This window comes from Canis aureus, chromosome 25, assembly GCF_053574225.1.
Source record: "Canis aureus isolate CA01 chromosome 25, VMU_Caureus_v.1.0, whole genome shotgun sequence".
NCBI lineage: Eukaryota > Metazoa > Chordata > Mammalia > Carnivora > Canidae > Canis > Canis aureus.
In genome coordinates this window covers 46,421,065-46,444,697 of record NC_135635.1, presented here as the reverse complement: position 1 = coordinate 46,444,697, position 23,633 = coordinate 46,421,065, and the positions used below count along the sequence as shown (strand labels likewise).

The 23,633-nt window shown below is 44.9% G+C and overlaps 1 protein-coding gene and 1 long non-coding RNA gene across 7 annotated transcripts in view; one reads left to right on the top strand and one right to left on the bottom strand.

Annotated features, from left to right (window-relative positions):
* Nucleotides 1-23,226, top strand: part of BID (BH3 interacting domain death agonist) — a 39,845-nt gene extending 16,619 nt beyond the window's left edge. For 4 of the 6 annotated variants that reach the window (XM_077871745.1, XM_077871746.1, XM_077871747.1 and 1 more), the window contains exons 2-6: nt 11,729-11,804; nt 14,691-14,901; nt 17,906-18,045; nt 20,247-20,459; nt 21,807-23,226. In XM_077871745.1, coding sequence (XP_077727871.1) covers nt 11,793-11,804; nt 14,691-14,901; nt 17,906-18,045; nt 20,247-20,459; nt 21,807-21,818 — 588 coding nt within the window. In that variant the 5' untranslated portion in view covers nt 11,729-11,792 and the 3' untranslated portion in view covers nt 21,819-23,226. Of the gene's footprint in view, nt 1-5,407; nt 5,539-11,529; nt 11,568-11,728; nt 11,805-14,690; nt 14,902-17,905; nt 18,046-20,246; nt 20,460-21,806 lie in introns of those variants that run through there. The other 2 variants (XM_077871742.1, XM_077871743.1) reach the window with 2 other exon arrangements.
* LOC144297488 (uncharacterized) lies at nt 17,051-20,557 on the bottom strand. Its single transcript, XR_013364535.1, has 2 exons — nt 19,613-20,557; nt 17,051-19,141 (listed from the first exon to the last, which is right to left on the bottom strand). It is a non-coding gene; the product is annotated as an uncharacterized LOC144297488 (long non-coding RNA).
* Nucleotides 23,227-23,633: the final 407 nt, after the last annotated feature.

The window sequence follows — 23,633 nt, the reverse complement described above, 5'->3', positions numbered from 1 at the left end:
TTTAAATTTTTTTTTAAATTTTTAAAAATTTTTTTATTTATTTATGATAGTCACAGAGAGAGAGAGAGGCAGAGACACAGGCAGAAGGAGAAGCAGGCTCCATGCACTGGGAGCCCGACGTGGGACTCGATCCCAGGTTTCCGGGATTGCGCCCTGGGCCAAAGGCAGGCACCAAACCGCTGCGCCACCCAGGGATCCCTGCTGGTCCACTTAGATGTGGATTTTTTCCATACATAAACTTAGGCATTGATGAATACAGTGCAGTACTGTAAGCGTATCTTCCTGATTATTTTTTTAAGATTTTATTTATTTATTTATTCATGAGAGACACAGAGAGAGAGAGAGAGAGAGAGGTAGAGCGAGAAGCAGGCTCCATGCAGGGAGCACAACGTGGGACTCGATCCTGGGTCTCCAGGATCAGGCCCTGGGCTGAAGGCAGCGCTAAACCACTGAGCCACCCGAGCTGCCCCCTGATTTTTTTTTTTTTTTTTTTTTTAGGATTTTATTTATTTATTTGACAGAGCATGATCAGGGGGAGCTGGAAAGGGAGAAGCAGGCTCTCCACTGAGCAGGGAGCCTGATTTGGGGCTCCATCCCAGGACCCTGGGATCATGACCTGAACTGAAGGCAGACGCTTAACAGACTTGAGCCACCCAGGTGCCCTCCTGATGATTTTCTTGATGACATTTCCTTTTTTCTAGCTTACTTTAATTAAAAAATTTTTAAATTTATTTTATTATTTTTTTAAAGATTTTATTTATTGATTGATGAGAGACACACAGAGAGAGGCAGAGGCAGAGATATAGGCAGAGGGAGAAGCAGACGCCCTGCAAGGAGCCCGACGTGGAGCTTGATCCCAGGACCCCAGGATCACAACCTGAGCCAAAGGCAGACTCTCAACAACTGAGCCACCCAGATGGCCCAATTTTTAAATTTTTTTAAAAGTTAGATTTAGGGCAGCCCCGTGGCGCGGCAGTTTAGTGCTGCCTACAGCCCGTTGTGTGATCTTGGAGACCCGGGATCGAGTCCTGCATCGGGCTCCCTGCATGGAGCCTGCTTCTCCCTCTGCCTGTGTCTCTGCCTCTCTCTCTCTCTGTGTCTCTCATGGGTAAATAAATAAAATCTTAAAAAAAAAAATAATTTTTTTTAAAAGTTATATTTAAAAAAAAATTTTTTTTATTGGAGTTCGATTTGCCAACACATATAGTATAACACCCAGTCCTCATCCCATCAAGTGCCCCTCTCGGTGCCTGTCACCCAAGTCACCCCATCTCCCCTTCCATCTCCCCTTCCACTACCCCTTGTTCGTTTCCCAGAGTTAGGAGTCTCTCATGTTCTGTCACCCTCTGATATTTCCCACTCAGTTCTCCTCCTCTCCCCTATAATCTCTTTCAGTATTTTTAATATTCCCTGAATGAATGAGACCATATAATGTTTGTCCTCCGATTTACTTACTTCACTCAGCATAATACTCTCCAGTTCCATCCACGTCGAAGCAAATGGTGGGTATTCAGCCTTTCTGATGGCTGAGTAATATCCCATTGTATATGTAGACCACATCTTTATCCATTCATCTGTCAATGTAAAGGTTAGATTTATTCATTTTAGAGAGAGTGACAATGGGGTAAGAAACAGAGGGAGAGGAGAGAGAGAATCCCAAGCAGGATCCACACTCAGTACGGAACCCGATGTGGGGCTAGATCTCACAACCCTGAGATCATGACCTGAGCTGAAATCAAGAGTTGGACACTTAACCGACTGAGCCACTCAGGTGCCCCTGTAGCTTACTTTTTTATAGGAATACAATATATCATACATATAATAGGCAAAGTATGTGTTAATCAACTGTTTATGTTACCAGTAAGGCTTCTGGGGGATCCCTGGGTGGCACAGCGGTTTGGCACCTGCCTTTGGCCCAGGGCGCGATCCTGGAGACCCGAGATCAAATCCCACATCGGGCATCCCGGTGCATGGAGCCTGCTTATCCCTCTGCCTATGTCTCTGCCTGTCTCTCTCTCTCTCTCTATCATAAATAAATGAAAATTGAAAAAAAAAAAAAAGTTAAAAAAAAAAAAAAAGGCTTCTGGTCAGCATAAGGCTATTAGTAGTTCAGTTTTGGGGGACTTAAAAGTTATATGTGGATTTTTGACTGCATAGGCATCAGTACCCCTAATCCCCACGGTGTTCAAGGGACAACTGTATATAGAAGACCTAGTTCTATCTATAAAAATGGATATAAATATATCTTATATATTTAGCTATAAAAAGATACAGTTATAAAATATAAATAGATTTAGATATAGGGAAAATAAAGGAAAACCTCACTCATGTAGAGTCAGGAGGCCAGCAGGGGGCACTCCAGGTGCAACCCTAGTAGGAGGAGAGGTATATGAAGGTCCATGCTTACTGTCCTGCCCCAGCAGGAGGACGGATGAGAGGACAAGTGAGCCCAGCCAGTGAGAGGCTGTCATAACTTAGAGAAGCCCCCAGTTTACTACAGTGGATTTTTTGTTTATAATGGCCCTTTCCCCTCCAAGCGTTCTTCTTGCAGAGGGCTTGTCTATGGTTTGCCTTAGCGGTTTAATTTTTTTAAGGTGAACATCTCATATGCACAGTTGACCTTAGAACAACATGGGGGTAGAGGTGCCAGCTCCCGCACTTCCAGCACTCCCCCATCAGAAACCTACATATAACTTTTGACTCCCCAGAAACTTAGCTGCTAATAGCCTACCATTGACTGGAAGCCTTCCTGATAACACAGTCAGTTAGCTTGGGCATCTCTGCAGCTGTTGAGGTGTTCCCTGCTCTCACTGGGCAGCCTCAGGCCTTAGCCTCAATTCTGAAATTTGAGGCGAAGTGCTGTCTTTACAGGGATGTCATGAAGAACAGAGAGAAGGCTGCAAGCAGAGGTGACCCTGGCACTGTGGCTGGTGTATTTGGATGTTGTTGGTACATGGTAGTTGCTGGCGTCCTGTGAGGAGTAATGATATTTGCCTTCCCTGCACCTTAGAGGCCTAGACTGATCAGGGTTGGGGAGAGAGGGTCTCCTAGGAATCAGCTGTGCAGAATGTCAAGTCCCAGGTTGCACCCATCATAGACACCTGAGACACCTGTCTCAGGGCTAGTGAAACCCTGGCTGTGAACATGCTAGGTAGCTGGAAAGCCTTGTCCAGAGGGAAGGCAGTGGCTTACGGCTTCCCCTTCCCATCTACCTAGCCATTTTCCCACTGGATCTTAGAAGTGAGAGGACATCAGTTCTTGGCTGCTTTGAGTTTTCCTTCTTACTGGCAACTCTGGTTAGGAATTGGGGTTCAGGGATGGAGCCATTGTTGACACAGAGCCTTTGAGGTTTTCAGTGGCTCTTCACTCCTGTATGCCGACAGCTGACCGGTGACTTACTGACTTTCTTCTTAAGTAACAAAGCAATGAAGCCAGAGGTAAACCAGATGCAGGCAGATACTCTGCCCTGGAGGTTTTTGCATCCCCTGAGGCCCTGCTCAGACGAGTGTGGGACTGCAGCCCCCTTTCCTAAAGACCTCCATTGGGCCACACTTCCCCAGGGTACTGTGGTAGTGACCCCAAGGACTGTGTGACCTGGGCACAGCCCAGCTAAGCCACAGTCAACTGTTGGCTCTGATTACCATGAGGCCTGTGCACACACTGAATTTTTACATCTATTATCTCTGATTCTGGACTTAGTAGGAAAAACACCACACCGTGGTATTCATTGTAGTCCTGTTTTTTATTTATTTATTTATTTATTTATTTATTTATTTATTTATTTATTTATTTATTATTTTTCATGTGACCCTGTAGTCCTGTTTTTAATGGTGAAAAAATTGAAACTGTCAGTGTCAAGTAATAGGGCTTTAATTGTATTTTGGTGTATATGTACGGGAGAACAGGGTTTTCAGTCTCAACACTGTTGACACATTGGGCTAGATAATTCTCTGTTCTGGGGCCTGCCCTGTTGCTCTGTAGGATGTTGAGCAGCAATCCCATTGGATGCCAGGAGCACACACTCCCGAGATAAACCAAAAATGCCTCCAGACATTGCACATGTTCCTTGGGGAGTGAAGTCATCCCTGGATGAGGACAAACCACTGCAAAACAAAACATTTTTTGAAAAATACCTATTGAAGCAGAAATGTGATCACAGTTTGAAAGTAGAAGACAGAGTCTACCTGAAGATGTAGGTGTATGCATTGTTAACCTTAAAATAAAACTGCCAGTTATTTTTACCAGCAAAAAATAGGTCTATTCAGCAATAGCAAAAAATTGCAATTTGGGACAAGCTAGCCAAGCCAAAGCCATAGACAAGTCCCTAGAACAAAAGAGAGGAACACTCTTACGGAGGAAAGGGAGAAGTTGGGAGGGCTGTTATAAACAAAATTTCATTGGATTAAACTGGGAATTTGAAGGATAGTGGCTTTTCATTGGCTGAGCTGTGACCGGCTCTCACTGGCTGGTGGGTACGGGGAAGCCAGCCTGCCTTCTTCCCTGGGAGGTAGTCAGGGGTGTGTGGCAGCAAAGTGGGTCTGCCCTTTGCAGCTGACAGGTGGCAGGGTGTGGGTGCTGGCCCCCTGCTGGCCTCCTAACTCCCATTCTAACCAAGGTTTCCTTTTATTAATGTTCCCATTTTCCCCTTTTGATCAAGATCTCTTTTTGAAAGCATTGCTGATCAAGAGTCAGGTTTTCCACATGTAGTGGTTTTGTTCCTCAGTGTGGAGAAGGACCTTCCCTGGTTGTCATGTCCTACTTGGGAGGGAAAGTGCATAGCAGTTGGAAACCACATAAGGCTACATTTGGTAACTAGGAGGGTTAGGACGGAGACCTCTCTGGCATTTCCCACCTCTAGTCTCTATCAAATTGTGAGCATTGGAGATCATCTTGAAGCACTGAACCAGCATCATGCTATTGGATACGTTGTTTTTAGAGTCTGCTGGACAACAAATTACAAAACTTAAAATAATTATATTTTAATTTCTGTTTGAGGAAGTAACATGAATTCCAAATTGTATGACAGTTTTAAGCCAGGACTCCACCTCTGAAAATAGCCAGCTGAAATATTTATTGGCACTCAATTCTGACATCTGGGAGAAAGGTTCTTTCTGCAGAACAGCAAAACTTAAGTGAGGTTTTAAAATAGTACTGTTATATCTCAAAACAACTGTTTGGGGCCAAATGTCTTATCGATAATCTAGCCTCTGAAGTTGCAAATTCAGAGACCTTTAATTTGGGTAAGAGTCCAGAGTCTGTTAATAGTATAGATGAGAGAAGGCTTTTGTGAATTGTGAATCTTCTTGACCCTCCAGAAAAAGCGAGTGAGAAATGAGTCACAGAATCATGATGAGGTTGTTTCCGAAAGGCCATAATCAAAAGAAGAGGTTCCCCATTTCGCAAGGGCTTGGGAAATGCAAACATGAGAAGACAGAGAAGCTGTAGTGAGATAAAGGCATACGAGCTTGCTCCAGACATCACGGAAAGCTGTCTCCTCCCCGTGTTGGCTGCTTCAATTCCAGGAGACCTTTCCTTCAGGTCAGCAGATGGTGTGCAGGTCCAGCCATGGTCTGGTGCTTTCTTTAGATGTGTCTTGTGAATCCAGGCATCTTTCCCCTAGAGTTTGATGGCATAAGAGTTGGTTAGCAGTCTCTGATAAGGTCAAGTCTTTCTGGAGGTGTCTTTTCCAATAGATAAAATCGTCCTGTTGCAAGATGTGATGCTTAAGGCTGTCCTCTCCTGGGAGCTCAGTGTGAGAAGATCGCTCTACCAACTTTAATACAGGCAATTAGGCCTTTACAATTTTGAAGTATATCTCCTTTTATCAACTGTGGGTTAGAGGAGGCAGGGGCCAAGTGCACTGGATGTGCTGTGAGTATCTCAAAGGGTGACAGTCCATGATTACCCATAAGGTAGATCTGAGATTTGGGAGGACTGGTGGCAGTGCTTTCAGCCAGGGCATTTGGAAGATCTTGCCAGCTGAGTCCCAATACTACTGTTAGTGTATTTGACTAACCCTGAGGATTCAGGAAGGTATGGATAATGAAAGTGTAAAACCAGTCAAACAGCACAGACTTGTCAAAGCACTTGATCAGTAAAATAGGTTCCCTGTTCACTTAAGTTTGAGAAGGCTCCTCAGATAAGGATAATCCATCCATCCTTCCTTCCTTCCTTCCTTCCTCTCTCTCTCTTTTTCTTTCTTTCTTTCTTTCTTTCTTTCTTTCTTTCTTTCTTTCTTTCTTTCTTTCTTTTCTTTTCTTTTCTTTTCTTTTCTTTCTTTCTTTTTCTTTCTTTCTTTTCTTTCTTTCTTTCTTTCTTCCTTCCTTCCTTCCTTCCTTCCTTCCTTCCTTCCTTCCTTCCTTTCCTTTCTTTTCTTTCTTTCTTTCTTTCTTTCTTTCTTTCTTTCTTTCTTTCTTTCTTTCTCTTTCTTTTCTTTTTCTTTCTTTCTTTCTTTCTTTCTTTCTTTCTTTCTTTCTTTCTTTCTTTCTTTCCTTCCTTCCTTCCTTCCTTCCTTTCTTTTCTTTTCTTTTCTTTCTTTCTTTCTTTCTTTCTTTCTTTCTTTCTTTCTTTCTTTCTTTCTTTCTTTCTTTCTTTCTTTCTTTCTTTCTTTCTTTCTTTCTTCTTTCCTTTTTGTTTTAAAGATTTATTTTATTTATTTGAGAGAGAAAGAGCACAAGCAGAGGGAGGCCTGACCTCACGACCCTGATGAGACCATGACCTGAGCCGAAACCAAGAATCAGACACTTAACTGGCTGAGCCCCCCAGGCGCCCCAAGGATAATCTTTTCTAACTGAATTTTAGCCACAGGAGAAGTGTTTGCCATTGTAAAAGGGAAAGCTTTGGTCACAAGCCGTGACTGGAACATTTATTTATATCCATGAGATGGGGAAACTATATAAAGTCCATTTGTCTGAACAGCTTTCCCTGGATTGTACTTGGGACAGATGGGACCAGGGCAGTGGGCAGTTTTCTGCGGCCTTTATTAATGCTTTGCCGTCAGTACTGGTTCACGAATGTTGTCATTATGTCAGTAGACCAACGGTTTAATGAATGTACGGTGGTAAATAGCAGAAATTTTAGAATTTCTGGTAGGGCTGGATTGTTCTTTCATCCAAACTGGAGTTCTTTTTTTATCAAACCATCTAATAATTATTACATTCACAATATTGTTTTTTCCTCTCTGGGTCAATTGGGTATCCGTGGTCAATTTTTTCAAATTTGCATTTGTGAGAATATCCTTTTGGAACACGACAGAGGTTTGACTACTGGTTTCCTTGAGAGTGTGGTTTTTGTTTTTGTTTTTTTGTAAAACTGTCAGCCAGGTGGTTTCCTTTGAATTCTATGGAGTTGAGTCTGGGAGTTGAGCCCAGGAACCTTAATAGCTGGAACAGCCAGTAAAAGCATGGCATCTAATAAATTGTGGACATAGGAGTCTTTTAAAATTGTATCTCCATTGGAGATAAGGACACTTCGTGGTTTTCATAATATTTCAAAGTCATGAACTGCTCCAGAAGCCTATGGACAATTGGAGTAAATGTTTGCAGGTTTATACCCTTGGCTAAGGTGCAAGCTTCAGTAAGGCGTGTAGCTCATCGTGCTGGGCTGACACGGCTGGGGGTAACAGTGCTGCTCAGTGACTTCAGGATTTGCAGTAACGCAGCCAGCATGATATTTACAATTTTCCTCTTTATCAACAGAGACACTGGGAATGCCCTGCATAGATCAATTACGGTGAAAAAAATCTGCTTTCAGTAGAAATGGATCTCAGTAGCATATGGGAGTTAGGGACAACAGGGTGCCGTGGGATAACAATGTTCTTTATTGCTCTGAGGTCCTGGACAGGCTTCCCTCCTTGGCCGCTGGGTTTTCTCACAGGTAAAACAGGGATATTCCCGGGTCTAGGGCAGGAAGTAATGAGGCCTGAGGCTGGTAATCTTCAGTTACAAGCTTAATGCCTTGAAGTGCTCGGGTGTCTTTGTTTATATGGTGTCGATTAATGCTGAGGAAGGTTTTGAGGAATCTCTTTGAATCTTGATGAGAGGTACACTGTGGATTCTGCTAATTATCAATTGAAGATTTTGCTCATAAGGAGGAAAGTAACTGATCCGATAGATAGGAGTAAATCTAAATAAATGATCAATGTCTCCAGACTCGGCTATAGCGCCATCGGAGAAGGAACATCTAATTTTTTAAAATAAAAAAAAAATAAAAAGATGTCAAAGGATCATCTAATTTTTCTGGCTGGCTATTTTGATTACTACTGCCAAATTTTAGAATTACTTACCCCTTTGGGGAGAAAGAAATTCCAGTCTGGTACTTTTCTAAAAAATCTCAGCCCAGCAAGTGAAGGAGGGTGGAAGGAGAAAAGGTTGTGTATCTCTGAAAGGGTCCAGGCAAAGGAAATAGGTTCAGAAACAGGAACCTGTGGAGGCTTATGAGAGACCCTGCCTATCGGAAAAAGTGTTCCTGTACTCGGCAGTAGAGGCTGTGGGGTTGAGCACCGAGAGTAGAGCTCTCTTAGTGTGGATACAAGGATGTTAATTCCTGGTCCAGAGAGTGGTTTCTCCAAGCCAGTTAAGAGGGAGGATTGGGAAGAGCCCCTGTGGCTCCCTGGAGCCTCATCTTTGAGAAACAGGATCCCAGAAAGTCTGGCTTTGGGGCTAAAGCCCTTGGAGTGCTTGAGTTTGTAAGAGTCTTTTTTCTAGTGGCCTCTTTGCAACAAGAGCAGAAATGAGGTTTTGGGTTTGTTTAGAAACTGCATTTGCTGATGTTGCAAACTGAGAATTTTAGCAGTCTTCCTTTGAGGTGACTGACCTGGATGTGAGCCAGTGGCTCTGGCAAATTAACTGAATCTGGAGCAGATGTAGTTCCCATTCCATCTTAGTCCTTTTTAACTCAAGGAGAAAAACCAGCCCATTAACAAACAGATTTTTTTTTTTTTTTTTTTTTTTAACAAACAGAATTAAACGCTACCCAGGTAGATTCACATCAAAAGGAAGACCAGAACTTTCTTTAAAAACCTTGTAGAGTTGATTGTCATGGTTATGGACAGGTTCATCAGGCCTTCTGTGCAAGCCTAAATTTTGCTCCAGTCAACAGCTTAGGAGAAGCTACTGGAATTTCTCGTGAACATGTCCAATGAGTGTTTAGCACATTGCAAGTTAGGGCAAAACCACAGTAATTCACAAAGCAAAGGAGAGGACTGCTGGGGGAAGCTGGGAGGCTGCTGAAAGCAAAAAGCCCATTTTTAAGGAGGAAAGCAGGAGTCTGAGTATATTGGCCTCTCACTGGTGACTCGTGCTAGCCTCTCATTGGCTGGGTTGTTGCTGCACCAGAGGAAAGCCTTCCTTCTGCTGTGGTACTAGGTGGTAAAGTCGGGCCTTGCAGGCGCTGTCTCTCCCTGTTGGGTCTGACATTCATGGGGAGTTGGTTGGCTCCTGCTGGCCTTGACTCCATTCTAACCACGGTTTCCTTTTATTTTCACAGTATCAGAATCTGGAGAAAATCAATTAAATGTTTGTGTGAATTCTCTCCCCCCCCCCCCCTTTTACAAAGATTTATTTATTTGAGAGAGAGCAAGTGGGCATGGGCATGCGTGGGGGCAGAGACGAAGGGAGAGAACCTTCCAGGGGACTCTGCTGCATGCAGAGCTGGCCACAGGGCTCCTTCTTTGGACCCTGAGATCGTGACCTGAGCAGAAACCAGGAGTGGGACACTTGACCGACTGAGCCACCTGGGCGCCCCACATGCGAATTATTTCTTGAGAGAATGAGGTGGAGGCCAGGGTTGTGTTCACTGCACCTCTACATTGGCATCAAACAACGTATCGACATGGTTTGGCTTCATGGTTTGGCCTATTTTCCTGAGGGACGTTTCTGGTTTGTTCCTTGTTCTGATTTTGATAATTGCTCCAGCTCTTGCCTCATGCCCTATGGAGGGCCTGTAGACCACCCATAATGCAGCGTTCTTGCTGGTTCCCTGTCTGTCCAAATACCTGTGAATGAGTCCTTAGCTCTGGGCCCCCTTTCCCCTCACTCAGCCAGGAGCAGGGTGGGGGCTCTTCCAGATTCCCAGCATGAGGGTGGGGGTGCAGCCTCTAGCTTCGCATGACCTGACGGCTGACAGGAGCACCCGAGACAGAGAGATGGGCAGATCTGAGAGTAACTGTGTCCCAGAGATGTGCGTGGCTGCTTAGTGGCAGAAGGCCTGTCTTCCATTGGTGCTGGTCTTGTTCTAGCTTCCTTTTCACGTGCATGTGGGAGCCTCACCCTTGCTTCCTACAGAGGAGTGCCTTGTCTATTCTTGTTTTCTTTTCTTTTTTTTTTTTTTTTAAATCTCTTCTGTGTTTAAGAACGAAGATAAAATTGCCAGATTTGGCTATTTTTACCCTACAAAGTGTTTGTTTCATTTGGTTCAACCTAATATTGTGTGTAAGCACACATACACAGGCAAATACATTTTAAGATAGGATTGTATTGTTGAGACTGTTCTGCAGAAACCATTGTTCAGTCTGTCTTGAACATCTCTCTGTACTGATGCATGCGTAGCTCTCTCATCCTTTTCATGTAATGTATGTTCCACTTCATGGGCATAATCTTTTTGACCTCAATCCCCAATTGCCTTTTGTTGGTTAGTTGTTTATGATGGGTTATTTAGTTTCGAATATCTGCCATAAAGGAGCTTTAATCTTTTGTGTAATTGTCAAATATATAGTCTCTTTCCTTCTTTTTTCTTTCTCTCTTGGCCACCACATGGTAAGAAAACATCTTGTTTTCAAAGCTTCTTTTTCTTTATATACATTTGATAAGAACTCTTTCTGTATGAACGCCATTGAAACCATGTGGCCTGTGGAGAGAACTGGCCTGTCTAGCTGTCTCTTACCCCCCAAACCTTATTCTCTCATCCCCTTAAGTCAGGATCAACACAGTGCACAGAGCACAGTGCACCTACTTCTCAGCAGAGTTGTGTGGAACAAAAGAGTTAATGTGAATGCTCTGAGGATAGTTGCGTGCTGAAGGAAGGGTTGTATAGTGGTTGTATTAGTGGTCATAGTAATAAAACAGTCCTTGAAAACTTCTCGGTGTACTTTATTGGGTAACTTTCTTCTTCTCCTTCTTCTTCCTCTCCTTCTTCTTAAGATTTTATTTATTTGAGAGAAAGCATAGTGGAGGGTGGGAAAGGGCAGAGGGAAACCCAAGCAGACGTGGCATTGAGCCTGAGCCTACTTGGGACTCCATTCTCACGACCCTGAGATCACAACCTGAGCCGAAACCAAGAGTCAGATGCTTAACCAACCGTGCCACCCAGGCGCCCCAGCTAACTTTATTCTTGTAGGAAATGCACTAATATAAGTATTCGCTTCAAAAGAATTCATAAGCTAGACTGCCCTGTTTGCCTGATCAGTGAGGTCTTATGACCGTGAGCTGCGGGTGGGAGGGCTGAACTCTGAGGTTGAGGACTGACCCTTGGAGCAATCAGTGCCTTGGCAAGTGTCTATAATGAGGAAAACCCCAAAGTGTTCTCACTCAGTTGCTGCCAGGTTCCATGCTGAGAAGGGAGCAGCCTGGGTGAGTGTGGTTGGGCTGGGTGGGGTGTGGCTTGGCTGCCGTGGCTGGAGACTGCCTCTGAGCCCGGCCCAGGATGGCTCCCTTCTTTTCTGAGGGTTCTGGAGGGGTTATCTCTGCAGGGAACAGCTGCATACCCTGTGTGTCTGTGTGTCCTTTTCCAGGCCGCTGACTTGGGACGTCCACAGAGCCAGAAGCAAGTCAGAGCCCTGCAAGGCTGCCCATGCCATGGAGTCTAAGGTCAGCCCTTGGGCTTCTTCTGGAGGAATGCTTTGGGAGGGGAGTGAGGATGACTGGGACCAGCTTGTCCTTTGTGTGTGTGCTGTCAGTGTGGACCCAGCTGACCCCTCCTGTGGCAGTGCTGCAGAGAGGAGCCTCACATTCACAACTTACTGGAGCACAGTAAAGAAAAGAAAACAAAGACCTATCTTGTCTCCTTGGCTTCTTCCTTCCACCTTGTGCCTGGTCGTGCACTGGAAGGGCAAGGCAACTTTCTGATTCAGAACCATTTAGAAGCTTTAGAGTTTTTTGGGGTGATCACCCTGAGGTCTTATAGGTCACTGCCCTGGCTTCAACAGGATGATACCTAAATTGCCTTCTCTGTATTTACCTTTTAACTAGTTGGAAGAGAAAATTATAGCATATTATGTTAAAAGCTCTTTATTCATCTTCTTATAATAGAGTCTTTCTGCTTCTTTCTTTGCCAACTTCTGTAGAGGCCTCCAACACTAGGGGCTCTTCTGTGTCCACACTGTGTTAATCAACCTTTTCTCACTGGCCATTGTGGGAGGTATCTGCAGAAAAATCTAAGGATTTGGTGGTTAGTAAACTTGGCCCACAGTTTCTGAATCCCTAAACATAGCAACATCTGGCACCTGGAAGGTTCTTAATGTGTAGTTGAATATTCTCCTGAAGGGTGGGAACCATGTGGTTTTCAGCTTGGTGGCTAGAGGGCCTGAGACATGGTGGGCTCAGCAGAGATGGTAGCTGCTTGGCCAAAAGACTTCAGCAGCTTCTCGTGTCCTGATGAAGGTCTGCTCTCTGTATCCAAACTTCCCTTCTGTTTGGTGCCGTTTAACCCTGCCCATTCTTGTCTTCTACGTGTCTACATTTCCCTTAGTTTTTCTTGTAGAGCAGGTCTACTGCTATACTGTGGTTTATCATTCATTCAAGTAGATTCCACACCCAGTGTGGAGCGCAACACAGAGCTTGAACTCATGACTCTGAGATCAAGACTTGAGCTGAGATCAAGAGTAGGACACTTAATGGACTGAGTCAGCCAGCCACTTAGCCAATTGAGCCACCCAGGAGCCCCTTGATCATTTCTCTTAACATACTTTTTTCTGTGATTTAAAAGGATAAATAGCTGTTAAATCCTTGCATCTTCTGAAACATCCATTTCAGCTTTTATCACTAGAAGATCAAAAAGGGTCATAGTTGGGCACTTGGGTGGCACAGTCAGTTGAGCATCCAACTTAGCTAAAGTCGTAAGATCCAGCCTTGTGTTGAGCTCTGTGCTCAGCAGGGAGTCTCCTTGAGATTCTCTCCCTCTCCCTCCACCCCTCCTACTTGTGCTTCCTCTCTCACAAATAAATAAATCTTTTTTTTTCAAGGGTCACGATTTTATATTTGGTTTGTCACAAGCTCTGTCTGTCCTTGAAATTCAATACTATCAACTCCTGAGCCTACTTTCTGATACCTAGTTTAGTCTGGTCTGTCCTTGACGTACTCATCTAACAGTGTCTGTCCAACTGGTACTGAACATTTGAGTTGTGTGGTAATTTAGCCCACACCCCTACCCCAGCCCTCCTTTCTTCTCTTCTAGCCAGGACATCTTCTTAAGGTAGAAATGAAAGATGTTCTTGAGTTTCTAAGCTCTCTTATGCCACCTGGCCTCGCCATACAGGAATCAGAAGTATTTGATACAGTAGAGCGTTTAATTTTTTTTTTTTTAATTTTTTTTTTTTTTATTTATGATAGTCACACAGAGAGAGAGAGAGAGGCAGAGACACAGGCAGAGGGAGAAGCAGGCTCCATGCACCGGGAGCCTGATGTGGGATTCGATCCTGGGTCTCCAGGATCGCGCCCTGGGCCAAAGGCAGGCGCCAAACCGCTGCGCCACCCAGAGATCCCCAGTAGAGCGTTTATGTGATATTTTCCCCCTTTTAAGAAATAATTCCAGAGAAGGAAAGGCTGAATAACAATACATAAGCTCCGTGTTTTATGCATTTCATTTATTTAAAACAATTTGTCCTCTAAAAACCATCCTAAAAGTTTCCTGAAATTTTTTTAATGAAAAATATTAAGGACTTAGAAGACAGAAATAAATGTGACAGCACCTTCATCATCTTCTACTTAGCTGCTCTTACAGTTGAGTAGGTATGTTTTACATTTATCTGGGCAGATCTCAGTATATCCCTAGTCTTGTGGATGATTCCCCCTTTCATTCTAGGTCTCTGATGGCTCTGCCACTGGTACAAGTACTCACCTTTGTTTGCCAAGAACACTGTCCCAAATTCAGTCAGTACCCCAGAAATGTCCCTCCTGGCTCCAGAGTACAGATGCTGAACTGAGTGGTGCTGGTGGATGGAGAGGTCGCGAGTGGAGATGGCCAGCCCCTCACGTTGGAGCAGGAGCCATCCTTCTATATTTGGACTGTAGTGAAAGGGCATATCCTCCTGAAGCAAACCAGCCTGCCCAAAGGCAGATGTTATCTGTGGTCACTACTGCCCAGTATTTATGGAAAATCTGCTAGTTGCACAATAGCATCTTGGCTGACAAAGGAGATTATGAAAAAGAGCTTCTGACTGCTGGATGCATAGCTGGTAGGGGGACTGAAGTTGCTGAAAAATACACGGGAGTTAGCAAAAGCATGTCGGTGTAAGGATGGCATCTAAATGATATTTGCCAACTTCCCTGAAGCAGCCTTTGGAACTTCCTCCTCCAAAAGCAAGGCATTGCAAATGTGGCATCTGCCTACTGGGTCCTCTTGTCCCCACAGGGTCATTCAGACATCTTGGGCCATGAGACTGTTTCAGGCCCAGCTGCCCCCAGCTCAGCTGCAGGCAGGGCCTCTGGCCCTGGACCAGGTTCCCTCACATTTCTCTGACTCCCTTTTTCTCTTAGGTGAGCAATGGCTCAGGCCCCCAGGATGAGCGTATCACCAATTTGCTAGTGTTTGGCTTCCTCCAAAACTGCTCCAACTATAACTTCCACGAAGAGTTGGAGCTGTTGGGCCGAGAACTGCCCGTGCCAGCTTACCTGAAGGAGGACTACGACGATGAGCTGCAGACAGATGGCAACCGGTGCAGCTACTTCCTGGATGGTGGGGCGAGAGGTAGGCATGTGGTGTGGCCTCCTCTGCCCCAGATATGGGCTTTGCTGTCTCCAGGAACATCGAGGGAACCAAAGTCCTGGAGGGGACCTTCGGGCTCAGTCTCCGCTTCCCTGAGTTCAATCCACTGTAGATATTTATGTCATATGGTGGTTTGGTCTGTACCTGAGGACTTCGGGGGAGCAGGCCCGCCCGAGTTTCCAGTCAGTTGAAATCCACTGTTTATGATGATTCTTTGTACAGTACCTTATGCTTTTACTTTCCTATGTATTGTGCTGTGATTATCCACAACACACCTAGGGTATTGAAGTGTTCTGAACCTAATTTCCAGGTGAGGACACTGAATGGGTAAATGACGAACCCCCAGATCAAACAACTGCAGGGCACAGTCGAGCCAGAACTTGGAGCCAGGCCTCTCTTCTTGAGCTGGGCTCCGTTGTCCTCCCAGGATCAGTTCTCCCAGCATATCATGGTTTCCAAGATTGCCTCACCTTTTCTCACCCTCCTCCCTGTGCTACCCCTTCCAACTTCCCATTCTACTCCTCTTTGCCATTGGTGCAGCCTCCACAGATGGAGGCCATCCTGAGCCGAAGGCTGGTGAAGCAGGACTGAGAAGCATGTGAGGATCAGCTCCCCCTAGATCTGGGCACATTGGAATTCCATGAGGAACACAGTCTTTGGGCCCGACTCCAGCTGTCTGAACCAGCAGGTTCTAGGGTGGAAAACTCCCGAGTGTTTATGAGCTATATGCCCTAGTTAGAATCACTGAGGATCTAGACGAAGGCCTCCCAGCCTAGCAGCGAGCTGAGTGCAGTCCTGCCTCCTGCCACCCAGAAATCTCCTGGCCTAGGAGATTGCTCTCCCCTCCAGTGGCCATAGGGGAGACCAACAGCTAATCTAGCCTTGGGATCTCCAACTCTATCCTAAATCGGATGGATGGGGATGTGGCAGGAGTTCCCTACCAGCCAGGGTGTGCCAAACATCTGTGCTTTAGAATCCAGCCATCGTATCTTCCGGGTGGCCCTAAACTTGAGTGAGAGCAACTAGTCACCTTTGGGAAGAGTTAGAGAGGGGATGAGGGGGAGGAATGACTTGGCTGTTAGAAGCTGCAAGGGTAACTACAAGCAGAGGCTGCCCCCTGGGCTGTCCTTTGCTCTTCTACACTGTTATTTGCCCTTAGGCTGCAAAACCTGGCTTGACTCAAATGGCATTTGCAAAAGTGATTATGGAGCTATTCACTTAACCTCACCTGTGGTAGAAAAGTGGCCTGTGGATTAAGTACCTGACAGGATTTGGCAGCAAAAGGCAAAATAGAGGCTGGGTACACCAGTGTCGCTGGTGAATTCATTTCCTCATCTGGCCGCTGATTCAGTCTGCCAGGATTCCTGAAGTTGCTGGAACAGGGTGGAAAAGCTTAGATCGGTGAGGCGGAGTCAGGACAGTGGGAGCTGTGTGGGCAGCGTGCCTACACCAAGGACTCAGGAAAACCTTGGTGGCTGTGACTGCAGTTGAGTTGGCCTGTGGAGGGAGGGGTGCATCTCAGCTCTTTGGAAACAGGGAAGAGGGAATGGCCACAGCTTAAGCAAACACTTGCAACTGGAAAAACTGGGGCCTGTTAAAGGTGCTGTGAATAAAGTTGGGTTCGGAAGGAATAGGGCAAGTTAAGGCCCAAAGTGCTCTGAGACTCCATTGCAGCTTGTCCCTCCAGCAGGTGCGAGCCCATGAGGGAGTAGAGAAGTTACATCATAGCCAGACTCTGGGTCGTGGTTAGGACCGCAGTGGGGCAGGTGAAACACTGAGGGCACAGAATTTAAGGAGGCACTTGCTGCAGGGGCACAGCTGTACACCTGACCCCCTCAGAGCCTCCTCAACTCTCACAACCCAGTGCCTCACTTGCCCAGAGTGTATGGAGAATGAGGAAGGGCCTGGAGGGTGGTGAGAGGGCGGCTCGGAGGTTGCTGTAGTGATCCAGAGGAGAGCTGATGGGGAACCCACACCCAGGTGGTGGCACTGGTGACGGTAGGACAGACAGTTGTGTCTGCACCTTGAGACAGTTGCTTGAGGATGGCTGCAAGCACTGGGGAGATTGAGATTTCTGTCCTGGGTAATTGAGAAGCCAGAGGGAAGGTGCAAACACAGAAGAAATACACAATTTAACGGAAGAAAAAACAACAGCTGACATTTATTGAGTGCTTACCAGGAGCTACATGCAGGATCCATTCATTAATTTGTGCAGTTGTTCTTGAGCACCTCCTGTGTGCCTTGCATTGTTTCCAGTGCCGCATATTTGACATTAAACAAAACATTTAAAAATAAGGAAGCTTACCTTCTGGCAAGGGAGTCAGACAAAGAACACAGGTAAGGCGAATGGCTTAGTCGCAAGTGTTGAGGAAGGAGGAGAGAGGCGGGGGGGGGGGGGGCGGGGGCGGTGCATGCAGGGGTGTTGGTCTCAGACTCACTCAGTGGCACTCGAGTAGACAGACCTAAACAAGTGAGAGGAGGAGCCGAGCTCTGGTGGACTGGCGGACGGACGTGTGGCTCTAACCTGGTCTGACCGCAGAGGTGCCGCACTAACAGCTTCTGAGGCCCACACCTGTTCCATGATGGGGTCTAGAACTGGCGGCCCCGAGGGTTGGCCGAGGGTTGCCATCAGGTTCATGCCACAGCTGCCCATAGCCCCAGGCGCCCTGGCATCACTGTTCATTTCACAGACTCATGTTGACCCTGTGTGCAGGGAGAGGCCTGCTCCCCCAGTCTTCTGCTCACTTAGACCCTTCCTGGCCCCAGCACTTTGCCCCTGCTCCCCTGAGTGGCAGGGCCCAAGTCCTCATGCTGCAGCTCTAGTAGAACGGAGCATGAGCCCACTGTGAGAGCTGTGGAGACGAGCTGGCTCTGGTCCACAGCAGAAGCCCTTTCTTCTTCTGGCACGAGGTGGAGTGGGAGGAGGGCTCAGGTGGGAGCGTTGTCTGAATCTGCTGTGTCTCTGTGCCCCTGTCTGAATGTTTAGATTCCGAAAGTCAAGAAGAAATCATCCAGGATATCGCCAGGCAGCTCGCCCAAATAGGGGACAGGATGGATCACAGCATCCACCCAGGACTGGTGAATAACCTGGCAATGCAGTTTATGAATGTGAACCTATCGGAAGAAGTAAGTGAGAAAGTCCACCACTGCCTTTTCTGGGTTAGTCAGGAAGTGTGAGAACTTTTTCAGTGGTCAGGTTTTTAAAATATTTTAATTACAGTGTAGTTAACACAGTCTTAATAAGTTCCAGGTGTACAATCTAGTGATTTAGTGATAGACAGGACTCAGTGCTCATCACAGTAAGTGCACTCCTAATCCCCGTCACCTCTTTCATCCCCACCACCCCCAACTCCCTTCTGGTAACCAGCAGTTTGTTCTCTATAGTAAGAGTCTGTGTTTTGTGTTCTTTTTTTCCCCTTTGTTTATATGGCTTCTTAAATTCCACATGAGTGAAATCACATGGTATTTGTCTTTCCGTGGCTGGCTTATTTCACTTAGCATAGAACCCTGTAGCTCCATGCATGTTGTTGGAAACGGCAAGGTTTCAAATGGCTGAGTGATACTCCATTGTATAGATAGGCCATATCTTCTTTATCTGTTCATCAATTGGCGGACACACGGCTGTTTCCATAGTAGATAATGCTGCTATAAACATAGGGGTGCATATATCCCTTCGATTAGTGTTTTTATATTCTTGGGGTAAATATCCAGTAGTGCAGTTACTGGGTTGTATGGTAGTTCTTCTTAAAATTTTTTGAGGAACCTCTATATTTTCCAGAGCAGCTGCATCACTTTGCATTCCCACCAGCAGTGCACAAAGGTTCCTTTTTCTCCACAACCTTGCCAACACCTGTTGTTTCCTGTTGCTGATTTTAGCCATTCTTACAGGTGTGAGATGATATCTCATTGTGGCTTTGATTTGCATTTTCCTGATGATGAGCATTTTTTCATGTGTCCGTTGGGCATCTGAACGTCTTTTTGGAGAAATGTCTATTCATGTCCTCTGCTCATTTTTTAATTGGATTGTTTGTTTTTTAGGGTTATGTAAGTTCTTTATATATTTTGGATACTGACCCTTTCTCAGGTATCTCATTTGCAAATATCTTCTCCCATTCCATAGGTTGTCTTTTAGTTTCCAGTTGTTAATTAAACCATCAAGTTCTGTCCTCTCTCTCCTCTCAGACAGATGTATGTCCAGTGAGGTGACTTAGTTCATGACTGCCTAAAAAGAATTGGAAATAGAATCATAGTATGGTTAATTGTCTTTGAGAAGAATTACTTAAAACTTGAGATTTAAGAAACCCGAACCTCAAGTCAGAGTCAAGATTTTGAATATATAAAGCCTCCAAAAAGATTAACAATGTTATGACTCCTCCAGAAATAACTTATTCTTTCTTCAGTTTTAGAGAGTTGAATAAAAATGTGAGTAGAGAATGTCAAGTCACCCTCGTGACAAAGAAAAGCGACATTTTATTTAGCCTGCTAGTCTTAACTTCATGGTTATAATCAATATACAAATACTAACAGAGCTTCTACCCCTTGCTGGGCACCATAAGGGTACTCTGTCCTTCCTTTAGAAACTTAGTGGGACAGAGAGCTGCCCCCAGGCTGTCAAGTCTGAGTCTACAGGAGTTCAGAGGAGACCATGGTTCTATCCTTTTGACTACCCACTGAAAATGCAAATGCCCCTCACCACATAGAAATATATTCATCCTCCAGGGTTCAGCCAGGTCAGCTTCCTGCCTGCAAGTAGGTGTATCCCTGCTCCAGGGATCACTCTCTGTCTGCTGTTCTCCAGTAGCTGTTGTAGATGTGGTCATGGTCTGCCTTAGGACGTCTCACACAATGTTAACTGAATTTTGCATCTGAGTTGATGAGCTTGAAGGTCCTTCCAGGTCTGGTGGTCTATGGGGAGCTTCTCCCATGTAGGCAAGAAGGTGACATTTACCCCCTTCATCCCCCTCCCTGGAGCTGCGTCTAAGATATCTTGGGCAGTTAACTGTCCTTGACTTTAAGTACCTGAGAGGCAGGAAAGAACTCAGTCTTCTTTGGTTCCACGTCTAACGTGAATACACATGCTCAATAAGGATGTGTTTGCTGAATTAGTGTTCAACTGTAGGGAGTGAGTGAGCTCAGTCTCCCCTTTCCACTGTCTCTCAAAATTAACTTTCTCATTTCCTCCTCCAACCTCCTCAACTGGTTAATAAGTTCTTCTGTGTGAAATGAAAGCATGCGTCTTTCTACCTAACAGTGTACGGCTGTTTTCCTTTCAGAGGACAGTAGCAGAGTAAACCCAGTCCCATGTGACCCTGTTTTTACCCATGTAGGACAGAAGGAAGCATCTCGCTGCTGCGCTGGAGCAGGCCATGCAGACTTATCCTAAGGACATGGAAAAGGAGAAGACCATGCTGATGTTGGCCATGCTGTTGGCCAAAAAGGTGGCCGATCACACCCCATCCTTGCTCCGTGACGTCTTTCACACAACAGTGAACTTTATTAGCCAGAACCTGCTCACCTATGTGAGGAACTTAGTCAGAAATGTAAGAACCAGTGATGTCAGCTCCTTGGTGTCTCACTAAATCCTCTTGATCTCTGCCTCCTCTGCTGGTCTGGAAACCAGAACTCTCTGCTGCAGGGCTTCTTTTTTTTTTTTTTTTTTTTAAATATTTTATTTATTTATTTAGGATAGTCACAGAGAGAGAGAGAGAGAGGCAGAGACACAGGCAGAGGGAGAAGCAGGCTCCATGCACCGGGAGCCTGACGTGGGATTCGATCCCGGGTCTCCAGGATCGCGCCCTGAGCCAAAGGCAGGCGCCAAACCGCTGCGCCACCCAGGGATCCCCTGCTGCAGGGCTTCTTTCATCCTTTCTCCCTGTGCTTCTGGTGACCAAACCATAGGAAAGGCTATTAGGGATCCTCCTGCTCAGGTAGAAAGGCTAGGTTTTGTCTCTGTGGGAGACTTGTGTGGTAGAAGGTGATAAGGAGCACCTAATGCCCTTTTGAGCTCCGTCAACATTATTTTTTTTTTCATCAACATTATTTTTAAGACACATTACTATCAGAGCATACTTCATACTATATGAATACAAATCTTGAATCAAGTATTAAATCAAGAAATGTTAGAAGAGGGTAAGCTTGAACAAGTTCCTGGACAGCTTTCATCAACAACCATGTAAGATACGAGGGGAATAAATGGGCAAGATGTCAGTGTAATCTGCTTACCAAATACTAAAGGGATGAGGGGCGCCTGGGTGGCTCAGTTGGTTAAATGTCTGCCTTTGGCTCATGTCATGTTCCTGGGGTCCTGGGATCCAGCCCCGAGTTGGGCTCCCTGCTCAGCGGAGGAGCCTGCTTCTCCATCTGCCCCTACTTATGTGCGTGCTCTCTCTCTCTCTCATAAATAAATAAATAAATAAATAAATAAATAAATAAATAAATAAATAAATATTAAAAATCTTTTTTATTTTTATTTTATTTTATTTATTTATTTATTTTTTTATGATAGTCAGAGAGAGAGAGAGGCAGAGACACAGGCAGAGGGAGAAGCAGGCTCCATGCACCAGGAGCCCAATGTGGGATTCGATCCCGGGTCTCCAGGATCGCGCCCTGGGCCAAAGGCAGGCGCCAAACCGCTGCGCCACCCAGGGATCCCTAAAATCTTTAAAAATATATACTGAGGGGTGAAATAATCTTCATTTCCTCAGACCCACTAAGATGCTTCTTGTCACCATAAGTGACTCAATAGATGTGAATATCCAGATCTCAGCACCATGAAAGCCTACGTTTTTGCACAAACTCCAGCTTTACTTCTAGTGATTGTGGCACCAGAGTCCTTAAGGTGTGAATTAGACTGGTTAATTCTGACTATTTTTCTTTTCTTGCTGTAGGAGATGGATTGAGTGGACACCTCTGCAAAAGCACAACTGGTTAAAACTTGATATGGTGACGACAGTACACCTGCCTCCAGCGGAGATGGAGCCATGGCCACTTAAAGTTTTTAGAGAAAATAGGCATAATAGCTATTTATTTCTTACTATTTTAAAGATGTTTTAAGCAGGTGATCCATTTAGAAATCTTTACATATAACATACTTGAATGAAAATGTCAGCTTGCACATATCTGAATGAGTTTTATAACCATCTTCTAAATCCAAATCCACTACACATTGTGCCTTTAAGTTATTTCAGCTGTATGGGTCTTCACTTGAAAATTAAATTTAAGAACAGATTGTAAGGCAGAAGAAAAAAACAAAATATTTTTTTTGTTTAAAAAATACCCCAGCTTTACTGTTTATTAAAATGTAATCTTGGGGCAGGCCTTCCAGCAGGCAAGATTGTGTTTGAGGAGAGAGCAAGCGCTGGAGACAGATGCACATATCCTCACAGATGAAAATTTCCTCTCAAGATAGGGAACATCATAATACTAAGGAAGTAATAGTCTTCCCATTTAAAAACCAAACAGTACAAGAGGTTCTGGACTAAAGTTCTGTACTCAAACAATGGGAAAATCAGGCCTCAAAATGTCATTGTTTTTCAACTTGATTTCTTTTTATTTGAGTCAAGAAGGGCCTTAGGCAATTCAAAGGTGTGGAAGTGATTTAAGGCTCCAAGTCAATTGCAGTTTCCAAAATCAGGTAACTCAATGCACCTTTTTTTTCCAAGAAGTCAGAGCTTTGATAAAAATGTTAGACTGATGAACATACATCCCGTGGGAAAATACCTGTTAATAATCTTTTATATTCATTTTCCTCCCATATCCCTCAACTGATCCTTGCCCAAGAAGCTACATCTGAAGAAAACAGGCTTCTAGGCATAAAAGGTAAAAGAACAGTTAGACTTAAAAATTCAACAGTTGAGGTGATTCCCTTTCTTAGAGACACAGAATGGGAGTAAAAACACAAGTCAGTCACTTAGGAAGCGCCCAAATAAACCAGAGAGAGCTTACACCTAGAAACAGTGCAACACTGGTCTGTTCCCGGCGGTAAGCATTTCCTAGGATTCTGTTAAAACTATGGTGGCGGACGCTGGATCCCTATCACACACACTGCTGTTCCACTTTGCAGGAGCAGTTGCTCCTGTGAATATGAGTGTGAACAAGAGTAATTCGGTACTAGGAAATACTGTTTTGTTGTCAGAAATACTTTTCTGTTCCATGAGGGTTTAATCAGAAAGGAAAAATGACTGCATAGCTCAGCATTACATACATAACACCCTAGGGCTGTGTCTCAGCCTGAGCATCTGCAGTAATGTTGAGAATACTAAAGGCTGGGAAGGCCACCATTTGGAAATAAATCTTCCAGTGACTCAACTGTTATGTTTCAGAGTGAAATTTTTTTTTGGAGGAGTCATAGTACAGTGGAAACAAATTGAATCACACATACATACATAGTCATCCACACACGTATCAAAACGTTCAGATTCTCACTAGGGAGAGATGCTTTCTTGCAAAAAGGAACAGTTGAAGTACAAATAGTCAACTCTAGTGGAAAGAAAAGGGCGCCAAACAAATCATCCCAGACTATCTCTTATAATAACTTTTCACAGCATCCTTGCCTGCCATTGTTTTGCTTAAATTAACACAATAGACCACCATTTTAATGCAATTTATACACAAGTTTTGGTGTGAATTTTTTCCAGGCCAAGTTAGATTTTCCCAGCCATAATGCAAAATGATCACCTCTTGTCCCCAACCAGCATTATGAAGAGTCCACTGTA